The 24,746-nt window shown below is 37.9% G+C and overlaps 1 protein-coding gene across 1 annotated transcript in view; it reads left to right on the forward strand.

Annotated features, from left to right (window-relative positions):
- Positions 1 to 24,746, forward strand: part of TSHR (thyroid stimulating hormone receptor) — a 59,785-nt gene that overhangs the window by 19,749 nt on the left and 15,290 nt on the right. The window contains exons 2-7 of the mRNA XM_069857054.1: positions 2,581 to 2,652; positions 9,236 to 9,310; positions 16,903 to 16,977; positions 17,847 to 17,921; positions 20,620 to 20,697; positions 21,926 to 21,994. Coding sequence (XP_069713155.1) covers positions 2,581 to 2,652; positions 9,236 to 9,310; positions 16,903 to 16,977; positions 17,847 to 17,921; positions 20,620 to 20,697; positions 21,926 to 21,994 — 444 coding nt within the window. The remainder of the gene's footprint in view (positions 1 to 2,580; positions 2,653 to 9,235; positions 9,311 to 16,902; positions 16,978 to 17,846; positions 17,922 to 20,619; positions 20,698 to 21,925; positions 21,995 to 24,746) is intronic.

Below are 24,746 nucleotides of genomic sequence, written 5' to 3' on the forward strand. Positions count from 1 at the left end.
ATGTGATATGCTATGGAACATCCCTTTGATCAGCTGGAGCTAGCTGTCCCAGCTGTGTCCCCTCCCAGCACCTTGTACACACTCAGCCTACTCGCTGGTGGAGTTGTGTGAGAAGCAGAAAAGGTCTTGATGCTGTTGTGTAAGCAGTGCACAGCAGTAACTAAACCATCCCTGTTTTAACACAGTTTTCAGTACAAATACAAAACATAATGTCAAACAAGCTGCAATGAAGAAAATTAACTCTATCTCAGCTAAAACCAATATACCTTGTTTTAAACCAGCTGTACTTTACATACTTGAATGGATTACTATTTATAGATTTTTTTAAAGTGTAGTCTAAAGTAAAAAAAACCAAAAAAATTACAGTGACACAACAATATACTGAAGGCAATGGACATCACTAATTACATTGCAATTAATGCATTTGCTTAGTTCACAGAGATGATTCTAGTTTAATTTTCCTATGACTGGATTAAGCTGCCTACTCTTATGGCCTTTAAGTGATAGGACTAATTAATACTGAAACCTATAAAATGTTCATTCATAGTTACATAGCTCCTAACTAATAGGAGTGTAGCCACCAGCTACCCTGAGAACTGAGTTCCTTTGTGCGTTATGAAATAGGACAATATATGAACTGTCATAGAACAGCAAAGCATAAATAATGAAATGGTGCTTAGCAGTGCTAGAAATACCATGCTTAAGGGATAGGCAAGATGATTATCTACTAGATGCTTGGGTGATGTTCTGTGTATTGATACTGTGTAATCATTAAAATAAAGCAGATAGATAGGTTTAAGTTTGAATACTTGACAATGTCCACTTATGTATACCTGTATTTCTAAGTTACTCAAAACCAGGGTTGTTTCTATGCAGATATAAAATATTTATTAAAATAGCTATGCTAATTTTGAGAATAAGTCTTGGCTAAAGATTGTTTGGGAATATCAGAAGGGAGTCAAAGTGGGAGTATTTAATTTGTTAGGTGAATATCTGTGGCACTTAATTTTTGACAAAGAAATTTTTTACATTCCAAGTTAACAAATGTTTGGGGCACAGAAAAGAGAAAATGCAAAGTTCTGCACCAACAGTCTAATGGATTTCTTCATAAGTTGTTCAGGCTTGATTTTCTTTATATAAGCACTATAAAGACGTTCAGAAACAAACAGGCTAAACTTTTGCTATTAATATCAAAGTAGAAAGAAAATTTAAAAAGACTTCAAACTGACTTTCTGGCCTATGAAACTAAGAAATGCAAATGTTCTGTAAAACTTAAAATGTTTTTCTGAAACACTTTCTTGCCATTTTTAAAACAACTCATTTAGCAAAAATGTGATTTGTGTGCTTTTGTATCTTTTCAAATATCAATAGTATATTTGTAATGAAAATGACCTCAGACTGTGGGTTCTTTTTGAATGATTGTATGGAATGAAGACTGAAGATTTTTTTTCTGTATTTATGAAAGCTTTTAATCTGAATGAGAAAATAAAGGTAAAAATAAACAGTAGTAGTCAGGATAACACAGGTGCAATTTTGGTGTTGGTCATCATTGTCAATGTTATCTTTGCCTTAATATAGAAGGGAAATTAAGTGGCCCTGCTATATTTGTAAGTGCTTTTAGCTGCAGTTTTTATCACTTAGGAAACTAATGCATATTTTACTAGTAAAGGTTTTTCCTTTATTATGAAAAAGCTTACTCTTTTCATGAAGATACTGTGGCTGGCTGGACACTGGACTCACTTGCAAAAATTTCAAATTGGAACATACAAGTTTAAAGAAAATTTCTGATGCATACAAAATACAAAGAATCACAGTCCATTAATATAATTAATTCTCAATTATTCATCATAATTTCACACTGTATGTTATGATTGGCAGTCTGGAAGTCCTGACCTGTTTTGACTTTCTTGTTTCTCTCTTTGGGCTTTAAGTTCCCAAGCTTCCTTTCCCAGTCTGAAGAATGTATTAACACTGTTGGTAAACTTGTGATATTTATATGCAGGTTAAGTGGGCTAAACTAAAGGTGGTCTATTTAACTTACTCTAATTTTTTAATCCATCATGGACTGTTCTGGTTGAGAACATTCTCAGCCTATCTTCTTGCCGCTCCTAAGAATCCCTGTCCATCCTACAGCTTTCTACATACCACTGATGCCTAGTGGTCCCCAACCAATAATTAATCACAGGTTCACACTTGGCAAATAGGATGAGGATTAGGATATCTTTGTGAAGACTGAAATTATTAAAAGAATGCTTATACTATTATTTCTTCATTTGCTTCAATGGGCAAACATGTTTGCTGGTCATGCTGTGGAGTTTTGGAAGGTCTATGATTACCACTGAATGCTGGGTTCCTAGGAGAGACAATGCAGAAAGTTGTAATTGAGACTGAGAAAGCACACCAAGCAAACCTAGCCACATAATAAAACAGCAATAGAAATCAGGCAAAGATGGAAACTGGGAAAAGCAAAAATAAGAATAGAAATATTGGAGCAGAGTTGGAGTTGTGTAGGACTTTTTTAGTGTTAAATTATACCTACCGAAGGATATTATAATAACTGCCAAACTTTTATTTTTATAGGAGATTTATGGAGACTCATCTAAGAACGATTCCAGGTGATGCTTTTTCCAATCTCCCCAACATCTCTAGGATGTAAGTTCTGTTTCTGATATTATTCTTTTAGCTCTTTTATTAAAAACCACTTTACTTCTCCAAAGTTCTGGGTTTGTATGTAAAATCTGAAATGGAAAATATTCTTGCACCTTTGCTCTCTCTCTGCTTGGATTACAGAATTGCAGGTAATCCTCCTATTGCTTATAATGTGAACCAATGATAGTAAAGCATACTAGGCATTTTTTGATTACAGCACACGTTTCTTGAAGTAGATTTGATAAATGAGGCTATTAAACATTTTTTTTTTCAGTTTGCAAAATATAAGAAATTGTTTGATTCATAAAAAAGTAACATATTCTGTTGCTGGCCTTGTCTAGAAGTTACTTTGCAGCTCCCAGCATGATTTGCAATTCGTCTCATTGAAGACACTGTGGCATTTCTAGAATAAGGATGGACTTTCAACAAAACATTAGTATTTGTGTGGTGTGGGAGGGACTTCCATTGTGTCACTTGCTTTGTATGTAAACACACGCATGGGTACAATCCATAAATATACACCCACCAGCCTCTACATATTTACCTCATGTCAACGTTTGTACTATAGAAAGTGGCTACCCTTGCACTGCAGTGCTCATTGATGTCAGCAGTTGTCCAACTTTGAGCCAGGTATGAGATGCAACCAGATTGTTCAAGGTTTTCTCCAGCCTGATTCTCAGCTTTATCTGCATCCACTGTTAACTAGATAAACTACCTCATTCAGCAAGAGGCCCACATTTTTATTGTTTGGCCTTTTATTACTAATGTAGCAATAAGAGCTTTTCTTGTTGTCCCTGACATTCCTGGCAAGTCTGAACCCCAGCAGAGCTTTGGCTGAATTACTGAGGTGGGCAACTATTTAAGAATTCATGATACAGGGCTTCAGGGGGACATGGAGGTCTACCTAATTATTTTTACAGTTTCATCTAGGTGTATTGAAGTAATGACTTTCTAAAATCCTTGTAAGTAATTGTTCTTGAACATCTGCTGCCTCATTTACCATTTCATTTTAATCAGATAGATGATGCATTTCTTCAGGGTTTTGAGGGGATGGGAATGTCCCTGATATGGCATGTTGTATCATTTATAAACCTGATAGACTTTGTTCAAAACAGAATGTTATCAAATATAGAAGGATGTCAACTCTTCTTTGGGTTCCAGTGACACATAATCCATTGCTTAGAAGTTTTTCAGATTTAAAAAATCTCACATTGTACTATTTATGAAAGTGTAAAAGCACAGGTGTTCATCTGAAGAATTCCGTAAACCCTTCTCTGAAGATACCTACTGACCAAAAACTTCCAGTGGCCAAAAAGCTTTTACACCAAATCTTCCTAACCTTCATGGCACTGAAGATGAGGAATGGGTATTCACACTGCCTCTCTCTAGATCACTTAGCATCCTTGTGGTCTAAGGACACTTAGCCACCTAAGCTCTCTTCATGAGCATATGAGTCAACGACAATCTTTTGCCTATACTGTTTGATAGTAACGTGGTAACAGATAACCACTCTGTTGCATGCTTTGATCACATTTCCGTGGAACAAGAAAGTAAAAATTACAAAGACCTTGAATAAAATTAAAAAGGTGCTTTTTACGCATCTTAAGATAATATGTTGGCATCCATGCCAGTTTATTTGGTTTATGATTTCAAGGCTACCTGGGAAAACAAGTATCAGTATCTCCCCCAAATTATTCCCTAAAGAGAGTAACTGAATATGGAGTTTTACCTTCCTGCTGCTCACATTTCTGTTGTGGCAGTGTTACACTCTTGCTGAGCAATGCCTTCTGGATTCCTGCATTTCTATTTCTCCTGTTAATTTTGAAAAGTTTATGAAGAATAAACAGAGCTTTAAATTAATATGGTGTCAATGCCCTTCTGGATTTTTCTTGTAGCATTACTACTACTACTACAAATAATGAACCTTCTTGATATAAACTTTGGGTTAAGAAACTAGCACCTGAGTTTTAACTGTAGCTTTTATCTGCATGTCTTGGCCTCTAATGTACCACATATCTAATTTGCCTCTCCTAACCTGTAATTTCCATCAGTAACAAAAATTACCAGATCATGCTTTGTTTTGTAAACTCATGTAGAAAATGTTCTGCAGTTTCAATAGGGTGATAGAGTTTGTGTTTACTGTTCCCAATATAAAACTGTGGTTTGCTATATGGTTTCTAACATATAACTTCCACAAATAAACCTCTTTTTCCTCTGTACTGAATAGAAAATTCAGTTGTCCTCTTTATGAACCTTGTTTAATCAAAAATTTTAGAGCTACCATTTCTCTTAAATGCATGCATATTTATGTACTCTTGTCAGCCAGAAGCAGAGATTGTTTCCCTGTACTGCTTTGCCACAAGAATGAAACACTAAAATAACCTTTCAATTAAATGCTCATATGTAAAGCCAGTTCCTGACAGAAATTCATCGGTGCACTGAAAAACAAAGAAGTTTTTATAAGGTATTCAGATGCTAGAGAAATTTCTGGTTTACATCCTTAATGCTGCAAATTAAATCTTCGTAGAAGCGTTTTGCTATTTTCTACTGACTTAAGACAGGTTGAACATTCATTATTTTTAAGGTCAATGGTAAGGAACTATTTTTCTGGGCTTAGGATGATGCTTTGTACTCGGCACTGGTGAGACTGCTCCTCGAATACTGTGTTCAGTTCTGGGCCCCTCACCACAAGAAGGATGTTGAGGCTCTGGAGTGAGTCCAGAGAAGAGCAACAAAGCTGGTGAGGGGGCTGGAGAGCAGGTCTTATGAGGAACGGCTGAGAGCTGGGGTTGTTTAGCCTGGAGAAGAGGAGGCTGAGGGGAGACCTCATTGCTCTCTACAACTACCTGAAAGGAGGTTGTAGAGAGGAGGGTGCTGGCCTCTTCTCCCAAGTGACAGGGGACAGGACAAGAGGGAATGGCCTCAAGCTCCGACAGGGGAGATTTAGGCTGGACATTGGGAAAAAATTTTCACAGAAAGGGTCATTGGGCACTGGCACAGGCTGCCCAGGGAGGTGGTTGATTCACCTTCCCTGGAGGTGTTTAAGGCACGGGTGGACAAGGTGCTAAGGGGCATGGTTTAGTGTTTGTTAGGAATGGTTGGACTCGATGATCCGGTGGGTCTCTTCCAACCTGGTTATTCTATGAGTCTATGATTCTATGTTCATGAGTACCTCACAGACACTTGACCTGAGCAGTTTTCTCCACAGCTTCTCCATGCAAAAGAGCAGCCCCACATTGCACAGCGCTCTCTGCCAGCAGCCCAATGAGCAAAACTTCTCTCTCAGACTGTTTTCCTCTGTGCAATACAGTGCCTTTTCATGCCCTGTGGACACTGCTGTCCCACAGCTAGTGCCACCACACAGCTCCCCTCACCTAGCATGCATCTGCACCACAGGGCTCCCACACCTTCCCTGCTCCCCAGTGCTGGCCCATAAAACCCAGCCCCATCTCAGGGCTTCGATTCCCTTAGCTGCTCCTGGTTGTCCTCTAGTGACGTACTGCATGCATCACCAAGCCACCCTCCATCAGCAGCTGAGGGAAAGCTGGTGGGAGCAACACAGGGGATGCTGAAGCTGCAAAAAAGCAAAGAAAGGTGAAGAGAGGGAGATGGAAGAAAATAAGGGCAGATAAAGGGCCTTGTGGCCACTGCTGCACAATAATCTGCTTTATATCCTGTGTTCTCAGGCTTTTTCTGAATGTGTGAGGGTGATTAAAGTGATATCTGCAAACAGACTTTCTCTGAAACTGTGCATTTGGTGTTTAAGCTATGACTGCATTTGTGATGGTGTCACATTAAACAGGTCAGATTCTGACAGGTGGCTAAGGGGATCCTCCCATCAAGTCACGAGATTGAAAATCTCGGACTCGATTGACAGTTTATGACTAAAGGGTTATGTGTGTGTGCTTATATGTGGTTTTGCCACAAGTCAGAATCCAGTTGCCTGTGAGGGTCTCCTAAGAGACTGGTACACACCAGGTTGATACGTGTGGTTTATGGCCCAAATTGGATGGCCAGCAGACGCTTGCAGCAAAGCCAGTCAGAGAGACAATTTTGCAATGCTGGAGGCAGTGAGTAGTTTAATTCAAGTGACAGATTAAAACAATTTTGGGATTACCTTGATAAATTCACTTCTGCGTTAGCCCTTAAACACTTGTAACTAGTTAACAATTAGATGTAAAGCAAGTAACAATAAAAGCTCAAGTTAGTAGTTACTTTCCCTGAGGAAACATCTGACAGAGTCAGAGGTGTGCAGTTCTTACCAAGACATTTCTTCTTTGTGGAGGAAGAGAGGTCCAGGCTGTCTGTTAGGTAAGGTGGTAGTTTTTTCTTCCCTAAAGCAAAGGGGTTTCAGGTATCAATTTTACACCTTTTGAAAAACTTCCAGCACCTCTTGGCGAGTTGGGATAAGTCAATCAGAATGCATTCATTTGCCTGTGGCAGGGCCACTTGTGTCCTCAGAAGCTGGGACTGGCTATTCACCACACCTTTGAGGCGGGGAGCTTAGTACCTGCTTTTGGGGGTGTCTTTGTTGTTTTTATCTGAAGTAACACCAGGCTGTGCAGTCTCCAACTCACCCCAGGTATCACTTAGTTGATATGAATGTGGGACCATGACCCAATCTATCTGTTTTACCAGTTGCAGTGCCCATTGCCAGCCGCCCCCTTTGCCAACAGCTATTTTTGGTAAAAAACAAGCTTACTTTGCCATCCACAGGGCCTAATAAATCTGTTATACCACAAATGGAAGTTGAAAGCATTTTGAAATCCTGCAAATTGAACAGCTGTTAGGGAGAGGAGGCGCTAAATCTCAATATGCCTTCTACATTGGAATTTATTCATGTTTTCCTGTGGGAAACCTTGGCTGGTCCAAGGAGTTAGAGTGTGTGAACTTAAACATTGGCCTTGAATAGATGCCCGTGTATCCTTGGAGAAGCTGGAAGGTGCCAAGAAGAGCCAAGTAAACAAGATTAGGAAGCTGCCAGGCCCCAGGTGGAATCACCCAATTATGAAGTTACAACTGAGAAGGAGTCATCCAATTATGAACTGTCGGTCTTTAGCTAAACCAATTGTGTATGGATGTGCAGCTCGGGAAGGGGTATAAAAAGTCTTGTAAAATCAATAAAGATGGTCTTTTGGCCCACAACTTCTACGTGTCGTGGATTGCCCCAACCACAACATCAATAACACAATCACAACAATGAACAAAATCAACATTCTAGATCTTACCAAAGATGATAACTACCTTGACAGTCCCCATCCTTTAAGCAAGCCATCCAACTAATTCCACCCATCGACTTCTTATCCGATACAATACATTCCCTCAAAGCCTTCAAATTCATGTCCTTAACAAATAATGAGAATCTATTATGGTTCTATTTTGTGATACAGCATACCTAACACTATCAACATCAGTTAACAAACCACTCAGTGAAATCAATGTAACATTGGTTTGCTTACCTAGCCAGCATTCCAAGTCCATTAGCTTTATAAGGCGGCCGCCGTAGCAACCCCAGGTGCCAATACTGATGGTTGGAGAACCCCCTGAAGCGCAGTTAAATAAAGCTATGTATGTACTGAATTTTGTTAACATAATAGAGGATATGCAGGAGCCACCTATGGTTCGCCACTTTGAATCCCTACACAGCACAACCACTATTTCCCCCGGTGTTAAGGTTAAGGTGAAAGACCTGCAAAGTGGACAATGGTCACCTCCGTGTGATTTATTAACCTGGGGAAGAGGGTATGCTTGTGTTTCCACAGATAGTGGCCCTTAGTGGGTTCCTGCTTGCTGCGTTTGGCCTGTTGTGGATGGTCCATGCAAGTGAAGAACGAATGGTCCCACAACCGAAGCAGATACACCTCCTCTAATATGTCACGTTCTTTTTCTGTTCTGCCTCAGTATTGGCAGAGCTATTTTGTCATCATGTTCAGTAGATCACCAGCAGTACAAATGCTACTCAGTTTAAACTGTGTGCAAATACATATTTCTTAAGCTTGCTGTCTGGCTTTGCTTATGAGCCACATTAATCCTTACATCCTTTATGACATTCACTGTGCAGCTGGAGTTTCTATCTAAGTTCATGCTAGAGTGCATATTTTCCTCAGCAATATCAAAGCATTGATTGCCCTGATGATTTTCTAGAGAAATTGCGACAGTTGTTGCAGTGTTGGCCCAAAGACCATCTTTGTTTCTTTCTTTCCTTTTTAAATCTTTGACATAGAGAAATATTCCAATTTGCCTGGGGGTTAGATCCCCTTAGAGAACTCCAAGGTGATCTAAGTGGGGAAAATTGAAGAAATATGGTTCTGTAATGTGACATGGATGTTCACTTTTGCTTGGTAGCACTGTTGTGGGTTTGGGTTTTTTTATTTAATTGTGTTCAGCAGTATGGTGTGCATATAAGGCATCAGTCAAAATCAAAATCCTGTTAAAAGTTCTTCCTTCAGACACTCCCTGTGTATCTGGCAGTGTCATGGCTGTTGGATGAGAAAAAGAATGACAGGAAAAATAAAGTGGCATGATGGGCCCTAGCCATGGCTTTCCAAGGTTTGACTTGTTTCTTTTTCTGTTTGCTGCTGTTTAGTTACATCTCCATAGATGAAACACTTCACAGTCTGGAGGCCTATTCCTTCAACAGTTTAATTAAAGTCACTCATATGTAAGTACTGTATTTAAATAAATGAATACAGTGATTTGAGGATATGTGGAAATAACATACATGTTGATGTTTGAGTTGTTATTCTTGTTTCCGTTGTAGCTAAGTGTTCCTTTCTCTGTAATGTCAAGTCAGTCTCTTTTTTGACTTTTGCTTTCTTTCCCTGCATCTTTTTTGTTCCATTGTTCTGTAAGAAAGTGTAGTGAGAAGTATGTGGGACTAAATTATGAGCTTGGTGGCAAGTTGAAATAAACTGACAACTAAGAATTACTTCTGTCAAATTACTGAAGGTATGTGTAAAACAGTAATATAAGCAACAGCACTAAAATCAGAAGGGCCAAAGCACAGAGCAAAATGTCATTAACTGGCGACAGGAAGAATAATAAGTAATTGTTTTGGGAGTCCACTAGTAAAATGAACAGTGTTTATCTGGTCATTAAGTGGTATGGGAATGCTATGGACAAAGGCTTCTGGGAAGTGGTTTTATACCTTTTTGTTCCAACCAGTCCTCACCAAATGATGCTCTAGGGCAGTTACGGAAGTGGTATGACATCTGCCTCCAGGGAGTTCCTGTCATTCTGCAGTACCCTATCAAAATGAGAAGGTAATGTATTGAAGAGAGCTTCATAGGATCCATCCTGCATCTGGTATTCTTCCATGTTCCTGCTGCTGATTAAAATGAGGGAATGGAAAATGTGTCAGTGTTAGGCATGATTCATGTTGGACTCTAGGGAATGGTTTCATATGGCTGGAACAATTAAACACTGGAATTATTTTCCTGGGGACGTTGTCCCTATCACTGAAGGCCTTTAAGGCTATGTAATCAGAAACTTCTTAGGTCTGTTTAATCTTCCCTCAGAGAAGGAGATCGAGCTAGATCTCTTAACACTGCTCTGTTTTCTATAATATTTTTCCCTTTACAGAGTGTGCTTCCCCTAAGGGTACCTAGGTAGAGCTAGAAGTAGACCCCCAGGATCCTGAGACCTAGTTCAGCCCAATAATTTGCTCCTGTAATATTCCTCACAATGTTTTACAGGAAGGTTTTTGTGTAATAAAAGCATTTATCTCTGTTTATAATACCATTCTGTCTTTTATAGATTTTTTTTCCAGAGTTGTCATCTTGATATCCTCTCCTTGTATTTCACAGTTGTTATGTCTTCAGGATCTCTTATTTAACACAAAGGAATATTTAATAAAACATTTACTGGCAGCACATTTTATAAGCAATGAATAAAGCATTTGGCACTATGCATTTGGTACTTCTTTTGTGCTTCACGCTATTATAAGATAAAGAAAAAATATTCTTGAGCCATTGCAATTCATTGCAAGATTCTCCTATGCAATATACATTCTAGTGCCATGTGTTTTATATGGCTATAAAGTCTTCTTGAGGACAGCTTGAGGAAAAGGATCCAGTTTGCTAAACAGCTGTTTTCTATTCTTTCTATATTGGACTCAAAGTGGAAAATGGACTAGAAAAATCTCCCTTAGGATAGTAATTAATAATACAAAACTGCTGTCCTTCAAAGGGTAATGTAATGTAAGCCTTTGAAAATAAAGAACTCACAAAATGTGCACTTTCAAATGTGTGCTTCATTCTTGTGATGTGCTCTGTGGCACACTCTAATTTGCACTCCTTAATACTACCTTTAGGATTAGTAAAAAATATGAGAAGGCAGCTTTTCTCTTGTCCTGTTCCAGTCTCAAACCACCCCCAAAGGACATTTATATTCTTGCCTGAGGGAACAGCCAGTGTCCCTGGTCATAAGCATGCCTCTGCCACGGCTTCCCTGAAGTCAGGGAAGAGCACACTAGCAATGTCCTAAATAGTTACTTTAACTTACCCATGCCAGATCCCAGGTCTGGGTGAACTGTCCATGAAACTGTATGCAGACATAGAAGATATATGGTTTTTTTCCTCTGTTCTAGACCCAAAAATACTATTCAGGACAAGGCACCAGAACTGTCCTCACAAAAGTATAGACCAGCCTCAAACCTTTGCAGATAGCCCACAAAGAAGGGCTACCTCTACCACTCAAATAGCTTACAAGATTTAAAAAAATCGTTTGGATTTGGAACATGTATTATTTAATCAGAGAATATCCAGCTATCTGGGAAATCAGGCAGTTGCCTGTAAGCTGTAAAAGAAAGCAATTTATAAATATCACCTCTTTTTCTATTGCTTCCATAACTCCTCTGATTTGTTAACACTTCTCATTGTTGGGTTTGATTGACTTTCCAAAGAACAAGATGATTCAGGGAAAAATGTGCTATGCATTTGTTTACTGTTCTCCACTTGCACAGTATTTTCGAAGTATTATTGCTAAAATAATAATAGGTAAAGATTATCACTGGGTATTTCAGAGGAGGTGGAGGTTATTCTAGCAGTTTCAAAAATAAGTAATTTCACAGGGTTTCATTTTCACAGGTTGTTTTTCGTGGACTTTTCATTAAGTGTACTTTTATATAAATAATATTTTTACCCTAGTTTAAACTTATACACACAGTCTTATTTTAAAAACATTTGGTTTTAAACATAAGCACTTTTTAGGAGGAAATTTAATGTTTGCGGAAGGGAGGAATTACTTGGGCTTGACTCAAGTGTCCTGTGAATAGGCATCCTACATTTATCATCATCCCCGTCTGCCAAAGCTATTAGTGTGTTTCAACTTTGATTTTAAATGCTCCATTTTCTTGCTTCTTATTCAGTTCTTGTGCCTCTGTGCTGACTTTATGTTCCTTCCAGACCTCAGCTCTCTTTAAGCATAGTTCATATTTTTATGAACCTATGTGGCTGTCAGTTGCTGAGCAACTTCTCCAAACTGAGGATACTGATCACCTATTGTATTTTAATGGGCTAGATCTTGCTTTGGTTGTAATTAGTGGCAAAATTCCCTCTATATGAAGATAAAAATCATGGGCTAAGACTTCGTGAGATACTTTTCCTCCACTTGTGTTAACTTTGTTTCACAACCATTTCTTGTTCCTTCTTTTTATCATCACCTTTTTAATGTATGTCTTCGAGAAAAACTTAACATGTTTCCAAATCTGGAACTGTCTCTCCTATACAATGTCATAAATATGTATTTTTTCTAGATGTAATTGTGAAATCTCCAATTAGTAGTCAATGTCTCTGTTACAACTGTCTTGTAGAGCTGTGGCTCCGTAGTCTAATACTAAATGCAAAGCTTTTGTAATAAGGTCATTGTTTCTCAGGAAAAAAATCGTCTGGAAGAAACCCCAGAAAAAGTCATGCTTTCTTTTCCCTTTCTCCATGTCTCTGCTCACTCTCCTCTGATCTCTTCCTACTCTCTTTTCACATCCCTCCGAAAGCTTTTCTTCTTCTATAAGTACATGAAAAGCCGTCTCAGTATTTGGGAATAGGGCCAGATGTTATGGTTCAAGTGGCTTGCTCTCAAATACATAACGTCATTTGGATAACTGGTTGGGTACCGCTCTCCGTCTCTGCAGTGAGCTGGAGCCAAGGGGTAGGGCAGCTCCAGCAGCCTCCAGGCCAGGGCTGCACTTCTCTTCTTGGACAGCTCATGGAGCCAGGTCATGGGATACAGTTCTGCAGAAAGGAAAGGTGATTTAATGGAAATTTCTGAGAAGAAACTGGAGAGGGAGGCTGAAGAGATTTGAGGGGGCTGCTGTATACCTGTTGTGTTTTTCAGGGCACTGGGACAAGTGCAGTGTAGAAAAATCTTGATAAAAGTTGTAGTCTGGAGGTAGGGAATAGGCTGTTGGGAGTTCAAGACAGTTTTCTAGTGCTAACAATGCAAAGCTTGACAGGTACATACAGGTGAAATAGTGTGGGTAGTTTGGCTGCAGGAGGAGAATAAAACATGGAAGTATGTATACAAATGAGAGAAGACAAGAAAACTATAGGCAAGTAAAGTCTATAGAAGGTATAGAGGAGTTCCAAGTTACTACAAGAAAAAAAAAAAGGTTTATTTAAAACTTCTCAGAGTTCATAGTTACTATAGTTATTTGTAAGTCTTGATGCAGGACCCTGCATCATCAACTGACTTTCTCTGCACATCAGAACTTGAGGTGTTAAATCTTTTTTAATATTTTCTTTAAAAAGCAAAACTGAGTTGCTGTTCATGGACCATCAAGTGGTGGTTTGGTTGTGAACCTAGTACATTTTTAATTAGTCTGAGTGCCAGAAACAAAATTTGAAACAATGATTGTCTTTGAAGCACAAATAAGCCAATTCTTAATTGTTATATATACTTTCAAAAATAAAGCAGCAGCTAAATAGTTCATAAAGTAAATATCCCACAAATGATTCCGTTGTCTTGTAGGTACGTAGCAGCATCCTTCTTTCTTATGAACATCTCTAAGTAATTTTAGTTAGCACTGCAAAGTGAAATTTTTGTTGAGGGCACCTTTTGCCTCTCTGCATCAATGGTCAACAAAGATGCCTATTAGCCATCTTAGTTTTAACTAAATCTTTAAAGCATTTCATTCCCAGAAGGACTCACATTGCTGTTGGATGGAGAATTTAAGCACTGTATGCTAAGATTAAGTTATATTTATGGAGTATGTCTAAGTTCCATTTCAGAAGTTACTTAAAATCAGCTCTCATAGACACTTAGATACCTGGGAACTAGCCTACTAGACATTTTCAAGTGTACTCTTTGGCTTTATCTGCGTTATGGGCAGCTAAAACTACTAATAGCTTTCCTAAAGCTGCTTTTCAAAGGAACCTTAAATTTCTAAATCAGCGGATTTCAAACTTTTCAGTTCACCAATTTAGAAAAGCTTACTGATAAAACTGAAAACTCTGACTGAAGTATCTACTGATAACCAACTTGCTTTTCATAGTTTTTTGAATCCTTTGGAAGTAATCCTTACACCATAACAGTCTTTTGACTACAATTTGAAAATTGCTATTACATAACATTTAGGCACCTTTGAGTATGTTACTTATGACAGATCAATGTAATGGAAATTGTGAAATCTACTTTGAGTATCACTATCCTGTTGACTGATGAGATCAGAAATAGTCAAATATTTTTTCTCCTTATGGGCTTAACTTCACAGGCTCCCATATTGATGGGGCTATAAATATCTTTTAAAACTATGATTTTAGGGGATGATTCCTTCCAGTACTCTGAGATTAAAGATATTTAGTGTGTGAAACAAGGACAGCAGCACATTTAATGAATGGAACTGAACTTGGAGATCTTTCTCTTTTTCATGCATATGAAATGAGAGGCCACATATTCAGCCAGTAAAGTGCAAGGGATACATTTGACTGGACTACAAGGAGGTAAAATTGGATTTTCTCCTGATATTTTCTTAAGCATAACATTCACTTTGATCAGATCACCTTTTACATTTTCATAACCTTTTCATCCTCTTTCTGATCTACTTTGACTAGGGACTTCCAAGCAACTGTCTGTCTGATGTTGATTTATGGGATGCCTACTACAATGGGCCATTTTCTTCCTTTTGGGCTTTAAGAAACATCTGTTAGACAAAGTGTAGGATGAAATGCCAATATAAATACATTATATGAAAGTATATTTCCTTCCTAATCCCAGTATTACTAATTCAAGGAAAGAAAAGAGCAGGGACATAGACCTTTCCCCAACTTTCAGTTGAATTGTACTTTTTTCCTTACTTAAATTATTTAAGCTTTTCCCTGATTACTGTGGCATTGGTCTCATCTGGCAGCTTTAAATCTTTTATTCCCAGATTAATTAGTTTTTCATTTGCCTTTATTAAACAGCACATGCCCTCTCATGGCCCAGTTACTTAATAAATCAAAATTTGGTGGAATCTCATTGCATTATTTTGTGCTTCCAGTTTTAGAACTATTTAGTACAATTTTGAAATTCTTACTTTCAGTGCCCTCATCAAAATCACTTAGACAGAATACTGTGAATAACAACAAGCCATAGTACTCTATGGTACTCCAGTGCATTATCCTTTTCCAGGCTGAAGGTTGATCTGAAGACTGTCTTTCCTTGGAATACATTTGGTCCACTACAAAAGAATATCCGGCCAGGATGCTCGTGACTCCAGCATTTTAAATGTAGTCAGTGATGGAAAAAACATCTCAGTTAAGGTTTATGGAGCAAATTCCACTGTTGGGAGAGTGACTGCTATGTAACTAATAAAATAATTTGAAAAAAGCAAGAGAGTGACACTGAGAAGATTTCTTTTAAATAAACAGCATTGGTCAAAGTAGCTAAGAGAGATAAAGTATATTTGAATACAGCACTGTAATAGCAGTATAGTATAGCTATGAATTGCATCAATTTGACATGCAAATAAAAAGTAAGTCCTTGTGTCCATGCAAAACTGGAGTAAACAGGGTAAAAACAGAATATCTGAAAGGTGGAACATAACTGTTTTGTCAGTACAAGGGTGTATGGGGGGCTGAAGCCTTGTTACCTGTATCTACATACTGATTCATCTACTCTGTTATGTCTCTTATCCCACTTTTATTTCACAAACAGCTTGTCTGGATTATATTTATCCTTTAAAAATAATTCCATTGGCAGAGGTATCCTTTCAACCCAGCTTCCTGGTACCTATAGTGATTATATAGTTACTTGGCACTGTTAGGGCATGGCAAGTTACATACACGACCTGCAACACCATGCTGTCTATACTTGTCTTCATCAAATGTCTCTATAGAAGTAGCAAGAAGTGCTTCTGTCAGCCCCCTAGCCCCCAGCTAGTCTCAGGAGGAAGACTAGCACTGTTCTGTCTATGTGGTTTCTCTATTAAGAAAGGCTGAGAGTTGTTCCAGTAAAGTTATAAGACCAGTGTCCAGAGCTGGCTTAAGGCAAACAAATGAAGCAAACATACCAAAAAAAAGGGCTGTCCTATTCTGGAGACAGAAAAGGGGCCAGGAAAGGAAAAGTGTGCATGCGATAGGGGCGGGCATGTGTGGTGCAGCCAGACTGCTGACTGTCATCATAGACAGAAAATGAAGAAATCTGCCGAAAAAGAGAGGAATGAGAAAGATGGAGGAAAATTGCATTAAGGGCAGAGACAAACATTTCAGAGCAGCTCCACCAACACACAGAAAGCACTGAGCATGGCCATAGCCATGATCAGTGTCAGGCTGATCTTCAACAGTGTCGTTCTTCAACATGAGTAGCCTAAAAAGCCATCTACAGACCAGGCTATCACCTGTGCAGAAGTATTTAAAGACACAACTGTAGAGGATGTAAGGTGTGAAATCTATGTTACATTTTGCATTGTACAAAGCAAAGAGGGTCACTGTCCTACTGCTGGACATGGCTATATAGTGGATGGTGTGTCCATTTCAAGTCTCAGAATTAATTTAAGTAATAGCCACAGGTGTTTGCTTTAACTGTAGGACAATGCAGACTAAAGAACCATAATCAAATCTCAGATGTTTCTTCCCTCCTTGAGTAAACTAGCCAGTATCCAGGACTACATCTATCCGGATGATAATTCATCATTTTAAGATTACTCAGAATGAATAGTGGTCTTCAGCTAGTGCTGGCCAGTACAAAAGCTCATTGCAAGGATTAGGTCCCTGAAATGTCATTTTAACAGTGCTGATTTCTGTTATGATAACTAATTAAATATTAATGTTTTTACAGTGAAATCCGAAATCTTAGAAACTTGGATTACATAGATCCAGATGCCTTTAAGAACCTCCCGCTATTGAAATACCTGTAAGTATTTAGCACCTGTTGCAAGTTGTCATTTAAGCCTCACAGATGACTTTTTATACTATAGCAGTTTTGTTTCTTTTTAGTTTTGGAAATGTTCACAATGCTTTTCCCTGTTGTTTTATTTTAATGACAGAAAGCCAGCTACGACTGGGGTTGGAACTTTGGCTGCTTTTGTGAGAAAGGAAAATACGTTCACAAATTCATCCGTAATTTTGCCATTCTTCTTTTTGTTTGGAAGACATTAGTGGGGGGAGGTGTGTCCGTGACGGGGGTAGCAGCGAGAAGCAAAGATGTTTCCAGATATTTCCTATAGATCTGAAAGCAATTAAAAGAAAGTAGTCAAAATAATTTTGTTTCAGAAGAATAGTATTAAAAACTGATAAATCTGTTTTCTTGGGTGATTTCCGATCTACGGGATTTCATAAGTAAGGGACATTAATTACATCCACATTTCAATATAGTTTCCATTTTTACAGCTATTTAAACAGCTCTTAGTCTCAATGAGGGACAGAGGGTTTGGAGGTCCAGACTAGTGTCTGAAGCAGCCTGAATCTCTCAAGTGAATCCGGAGTTATAATTTCTTTTCTCCCCATCCACCTCACAGGCTACTTCCCTCTGCAGATCTGCTTAGCTGTCTTATTATTCTATGTTCCCATTTTTTAGATTCTATAATTTATCATAAATGTGGTATTTTGATATTTTTAATTGTTCTTGCATCCTTATGTTTTGGACAGTTGATTATAAATTAATTGATTGACAACAGAGAGGATGAAATAACTGTCCTGCACTGCTGAATGCTTTAAACTTTCTGTTTGTTGATGTTCAGTGATCCCACACATGTAATTCTTTCTGTTTCTTCTCTCTTTCAGTGGTATTTTTAATACCGGACTCAAAACATTTCCAGACCTTACCAAAGTTTACTCATCTGATGTGAACTTTTTACTGTAAGTATCTGCTCTCATAGCTGGTTAGAATACTGCCATCCTCAGCTGCCAAGAAATCCTACAGTGAAGTTTTCTGTTTTGAAGAAAAATACCAAACAAGTCAGATAAAGCATTTTTTTCACAATCTATATTTCAATGATCATTAGTACCAAATCTGGAAAATTCCAGGTCACCCAGCACTATATATTTGACCTAAATGAGATATATGAGGGAGCAGCACATTTCTCTTGATTTAGACAAAGCACATGATACACAACTTCTATAAGCCTTTTTCTTTTATTTTGCTTTTGTGTTTGTAATGGCTGTGCAATACCTGAATTATTCTGAAGTCAGAATAGTGTGACACACAGGACATGATCTAACATACAAACTGCTAACATGACATCATCCTGTCAACAATCTTCTCACAAATTTGTACTGCCATGGTGAGCTCGAACTGCACATTTTCTGATACTGCTCTTCATTGTGCTCCTGTATTGTTGAATTATAACCTTCACTGGCTAGCTGCCTTCTTCTGACCCCTCCGCCTTGAGCGCAGAATACTCAAGAGTAGGAGAACTGGACAGTCTTAAGAGCAATTTTTTTGTCATTACACCTTTAAAAAGCTCGGTGTTGTCTGAGCTCACATTTTCAGGAAAATTTTGTCAAAAGTTATTTTATCCAAATTACGTTGCTTCATACAATTAATGTTTTAATAAAGAAAACAGAAAATGAGCTTAAAAGCAAATAGCCAAAGCTGAGAAATAAAGTAGATCTTTTAAGTCGCTAGACCAGGAACGTCTTGGTCTCATGACAGATTTAGAAGTGAGGTCAGCTCAGGTTGGCGCAATGTGTCTTGAAGAAAGAGGACCACTTATCTCCCTTCTGACACTCAACCTTTTTTCACAATAGTTGAATGAAATGTAAGCTTTCTTAGGTTGACAACAGAAGCTTCTATGAACACACACTTTGCCTAAATGCCCTTCCCCTACCTCACTTGTAGAGTCACATTTCAAGTACGAGTATATCGTTCCACTGAAAGACCAAGGCACCAGGACTGACAATTGCCTACTTTTAAGCTGCGCTTCCTACACAGAGCCATCTCTCCTTAACTAAAGTACTCAGCTGGAAAGAACTTTCCTGCTAGCAAGCTTTACTCATTTAGTTGTATTTGTTCATATTAGACATTCCTACATAGCACTAAGACCTTCTTCCTTTCTCATATCTTAAAACCCATTTATTTTAACTGATTTAAAGACACTCCCTTCCCCCTTTATTTTTAGTATGGCTTGAAGCAAACTGCAGAACAATTTCTTGGAGAAAGAGAATGGAAATATAAATGAGGGCAGAGACATCTCCCACTATTATCTTTAAAGGATTTCAGGAACTTTTAGGACTTTAGCTTAGATTAAGCTCTAGTAGATTGCAAATTAAACTCTATACTTGCTGAGTAGAAAGAACCAAGAATTAAACAAAGGCAGTTTATACAACCATCTATGTCCTTGCTTCCAAACAACTCAATGACTTTCCAAGTGACAGATAGCAAAAGATTATTTTACTCCTACCTTGAAAATTTTTATAAAGATGACTAACAAAAAATAAACTTGGGTCTTTCAGACTAAAGATTTTTTTAAAGAGGAGACCTTTTTAAAGGTATTTCTAAACATTGTTTTTGAATGAGAGGTAGCCTTTATGTTTCTTTCATCAAAATAAAAACCTGCTCTTGAGGAATAATAGCTTTCTAGATGATGATTAAGGTATAGCTGGAGTAAAAGATTCATTATATCTTTGTTGGCCTTTGAAGTCAAACGACTTACAAGTAAACTTTTGTTTACAAAAGTGAACGAATCTGAAAAATGTCAAAAAAATAGCATGATGGAAACCACCTGTTGGTGAAAATCACTTGGAATTAAAATGGTTGTAGTACCATTCAGTGTTAGCACATATACATGTACATATATAGCACAGAAAATGAATGAAATTGTTCCTGTCACATAGGCAATTGTTAGGACTTCTAGACCCATGGACATTAGGATCTGACCTTATCAGACCACATCAAATCCACACACTGAAGAAAATAAAAATTTACAGAATATTTTGGTTTCCAGACCCTAATAGAATTCAGGGAAAAGCAGGAAAAGGACAAACAGACACTTTGTTCTGCTCTTTGTTTCTAGCATTTTTTTCCTCTCTCCTTTTTCCAGTTTAGTAAATCTCCTTAGGTTTTCTTTGCTCCTTTTGTCACAACAGAGTTTTGATCTAAAAATACGTACTATTTATTAAGACTACAGGGTGGGAGTAAAGAAAGGAAATGACAGACCATGAAACACTCATTTGGACAAGAATTGAGAAGAATCACTAGGTTAGTTCACTAAAATCTCTTGGACCAGCTGAAGTGACACTGCAGCGTTATTTACTTTGCTAATTCTCTGGATTATGAGACAAAGGACCTGTCTGTGCTGTTAATCACTATAAAAGCACAGGTTCGCACACTTCACCAGAACTATAAAGCTTATCTACTTCACAAGCTCACTTACTGAATGCTGGAACATGCACTATTTTTAAACATCCCACATGTATCTTCTGGCCTTAGATATAACTAAAGAAATTATTCTACACTTCAATTTATTATCAAGGCAGAGAACTATTAATCATAAAACTACTCTGTAGAAGCTCTGTTGGGCAGATTTTGATTGTGATGTTTTGTCTCTTTTTTCAGTGAAATTGCAGATAATCCTTTAATGACTTCAGTGCCTGCAAATGCTTTCCATGGGCTTTGTAATGAATCTCTAACTCTGTAAGTTCTTCCAGTTTAAGTCACAAGGCTATTACCTCTCTCAGGCATACAGTGTAAAGTTTAAAAAAATATATACCTGTCCTATTCTCTAGTTGTTTACAACAGCATAAACAAGGAGTATTCATAATCTAGTTTGCATAAATCCTTTACTTTGATGAAAATTTGAATCAGGCCTGTCACTTTTCTTTAAACTGGCTTGACCAAAATAGTTTTGCTTTAGTATGATCCTAATGGGGAAATTCACATGGAAAAGACAAGGGGTAATGGGTATAAGCTTCTCCTGGGGAGATTCTGATTGGATTCCAGAAGAAAATGTTTCACCATGAGAACAGTTAATCTCCCCAGGGAAGTGGTAGATTCCTCTACACTGGACACTTTTAAGGTTCAGCTTGACAGGGTGCTGGACCATCTCATTTAAACTATATATCTCCTTTAAAGGTTGCACCGGATGATCCTTGAAGTCCCTTCCAACCTGGCATTCTACAATAATGCCAGCAAATGGTTATATTGGAGAAAAACAAAGGGTTTGCTGAGCTCTTCTGTAAAGCTGCAGTGTTGTTAGAACTGTGTGTAAAATTTTTGCAACTTAAGTGGCACATACCATGAAAATTAATGGGTTGCAAGTGTCAGCAGACTCATATTTGAAGGAAAATTATTAATTGAAGTTCAGTTATGCAACACATACTCTATATGAGCCACAAGAAAGGACTGAGGGGAGTGAAAGTGAGTGTAATGAGTTGTGACCTAACTAGGGGGAAGAGCCCTAGAATGCAAAAGAAGGAGATCTAAACACACAATAAAAAAGAAATCCTTTTGCTCTAAGGGATCAAAAGAATGAATTCTACTGACAATAAAATCATACCTATTTTGCTAGGTATTGTTACTTTAGCCTTCCTTAATGAGGATTACCAGAATGTTGTACCATTGCTTTTAGTTTGAGGGTGCGAAAGTTATAGTAAAGTGTTTTAGTCTGGTTCTAACTCTGGTATAAAAAGAAGTAAAAGATGGAACACCTGCCACATGGTATTCTTAATTTACCTACAAGCAAGAATGCTGATGGACATTTGTTTAACCTTGCAGTGTAATTGCTGCTTCTTCAAGAGACTGAAAATAACCCATCCATAAATGTGCTGTTGCCAAGAAAAATGATAGATAAGATGTTAGGTATTCAGGTATTGAAGCAATCCAAAATACATTTTTTAATTTTTTTTTTGCTTTTTGCTTGTAGCAAACTCTACAATAATGGTTTCACCAGCATCCAAGGCCATGCTTTTAATGGGACAAATCTGGATGCTATGTAAGTAGCAGATCATTCTCTTATTTTAGAAAATTATTACGTAACTATTCTATGCTTGTTAGAGGCTCTCAAATACATATCTTATTCTAATTGTTTTAGAGGGTAAAAAAAAAGGATATTAACTTAAGCCAGCAATACAGATATTGGTGCTTGATGTCTTTTGCAGTGTGCTTTCATTTGATATTCTACCTCAGAAATAAAACCACGTGAGGTAATTCCAATGTGAATTTTGTTCTGGTTTGAAGCTACATAAAATTTCTTTCGATCAATAACGTCTAAGACAATTTAGAAGATAATTATGCTGTTTTACTTACAAGACAGTTTAGTTTAGTAAGTAAGTGTAGTACTGGTAATGGTAGCACATCTTTCACAGAGATCTCTTCTCTGCCAAAAAAAAGAGTTGCAAAGGTGTCAAAAGCAATTCAGAGGAACTAGTCAGTTGCAACAGAAATGAGAGACGGGCATCTCAAAAGCATGAAGCAACCATTTCAGCTTTCCCTTCACCTTCTTACTCTAGTTTCTGGAAAACTAATACTTCGTGAATGAATATCCTTTTTACACCAAAACCAACTGCTGCAATCATTAACACAGAACAAATCTCAATTCTGGAGACTTCATTCCCTTTGCTGGAGCTTACTCTGGACCTATAGAATCTTGACTGAAGAGTCTAGCTGGCATTCTCATGAGTAAAGAAATGTCTTTATCATGAGTTCTTAAAGTTACCCAAGGTGGTAGGATAGATGTGATTATTTCTAGTATTTTAAATTGAACTTGAATTCTATAAAAGCACCCTTCACATCATCTTAATCTTTCCAAACTGCTTTTTATTTCTTAACAGCTAGCTAGACTTCTTATATTTTGAAAAGGTTTGAGTTAAACTAAATATCTGGGATAGGTCTTACTTTACTTGTATTACTTCGGTAACTTTGAACTTTCATATGAGAAAGGAATTTTTTCATGATTACATCATGTTTGTACTAGTGCTCACAGAAATTGCAAGATGTAAAATATGGCAAAATTAATCCAGTGTCTTGACTGAATCCCTCTAAGCTACATGCAGTATTTAAAAACTTTCTAAGCCTTAGCCGATATATGAGTTGCATTGGCTCTTCCATTTCTTACATTTTGATAAAACACAAGTTAGAAATGATTTTGTAGGAATTTTTATGTTTGCTTCTCTGATAGTATGCAAGTGCTATTGCTTCTGGCCTCTTTGGAATTTTCCTTATAATTAAAAATTAAATGAAACTATAGTTTTAGAAGATCAGGAGTCCTAAACATCTGCTTTATTGGACTGTGTGGGAGTAGAGAAACAGAAAAGACATACAAGGTTCTGCAGATATTGCTTGCTTACTTTCAGAAAAAAGTTTGTAACTGGTATTCTTTAAAGGTATTTCAGTATTCTTTAAGGCCTTGAGGGTAGATAGAGTGCCTTACAGAGAGATCTGGATAAACTTGAAAACTGGGAAATCACTAACTGTAAGAAATTTAACAAGAGCGAGTGCCAAATTCTGCACCTGGGCCAGAGTAATCCTGGTTATACGTACAAACTGAGCAATAAGAGGCTGGAGAGCAGCCCTATGGAAAGAGACCTGGGGATTTCAGTTGATGGCAAATTGAATAGGAGTTAAGAGTGTCCCCTGGCAGGCAAAAGGGTCAGCCCTATCCTGGGATGCATTAAGCACAGCACAGCCAGCCTGTTGAGGGAGGTGCTTGTCCCCATCAACACTGCACTGGTGTGGACCCACCCCAAGTACTGTGTGCCATTTTGGATGTGTCAATATCAGGAGGACATGGAATCATTAGAGTGTGTCCAGAGGAGGGCAACCAAGGTGGTGAAATGCCTTCACTTAAAAGGATTGGCTGACATCACTTGGTTTGTTCAGTTCAGAGAAGAAAAGGCTGAGGGGTGACCTCACGGCAGTCTACAAATTCCTTAAGGGAGGCCAGTGGAGTGGGAGGGTCTGCTCTTCTCTTTTTGATGGCTACCAATAGAATATGACGAAACTCCTGCTTATCTACCACTGTACTGTGAAGAAAGTACCTTTTTTCCTCCGAGTCGGATCTGAGGTCCTTTGGACTTGAGGAATCTAGAAGCAAAAAAAAAACCCAAAAAACTAGAGGCAAAAGGGTGAAAGAAATTTTAATGGGTTTTGAACAATGACCTCAAGGAGGAAAACAAGCAAAAAAGGAAAACAATCAAAATCAAAATATCTTTTTGAAATATCATGTTCATCCATAAACTAGAAGACATGTTGGGAGTCTCAGAGGCTCTCTTCTACCATGCAGTGCGCCTTGCTATCACTCCTGCAGTACTGAAAGATCAATGTAATTCTAGGAGGTCGAAACAATTGATGCATATTTAGGTGTGAAACTGTGCATCAATGGTTTCCATTATCATACTGAATGATGGCCCTATCTAGTAAATATTCTCCAAGAAAGATCTGAGTTTTATAGCAGAACACAGTATTGCTGTATATGTTTTATAAAGGTAGAGAAGTAACAAACCAAGAATGAAGGGCCAAATGACGCTTACTGAGCAGCATTCATCTGAAACTTGAGTCCCTCGTTCTAATACATCATTAAGGCCCATGAACTGCATCAGTCCTGCAGACTTCTGCACATTGGTGCTCCTGCACCAGTGTTTATTTTTTTAAAGGGAAATGGTGAGGAAAATAGATTTTTTTTAAAAACATATTTGCAGTGAATGGCAAAATATATTTGTAATGAGATTTTACAGAGCTGTCTAAAT

This window comes from Phaenicophaeus curvirostris, chromosome 5, assembly GCF_032191515.1.
Source record: "Phaenicophaeus curvirostris isolate KB17595 chromosome 5, BPBGC_Pcur_1.0, whole genome shotgun sequence".
Taxonomy (NCBI): Eukaryota; Metazoa; Chordata; class Aves; order Cuculiformes; family Cuculidae; genus Phaenicophaeus; species Phaenicophaeus curvirostris.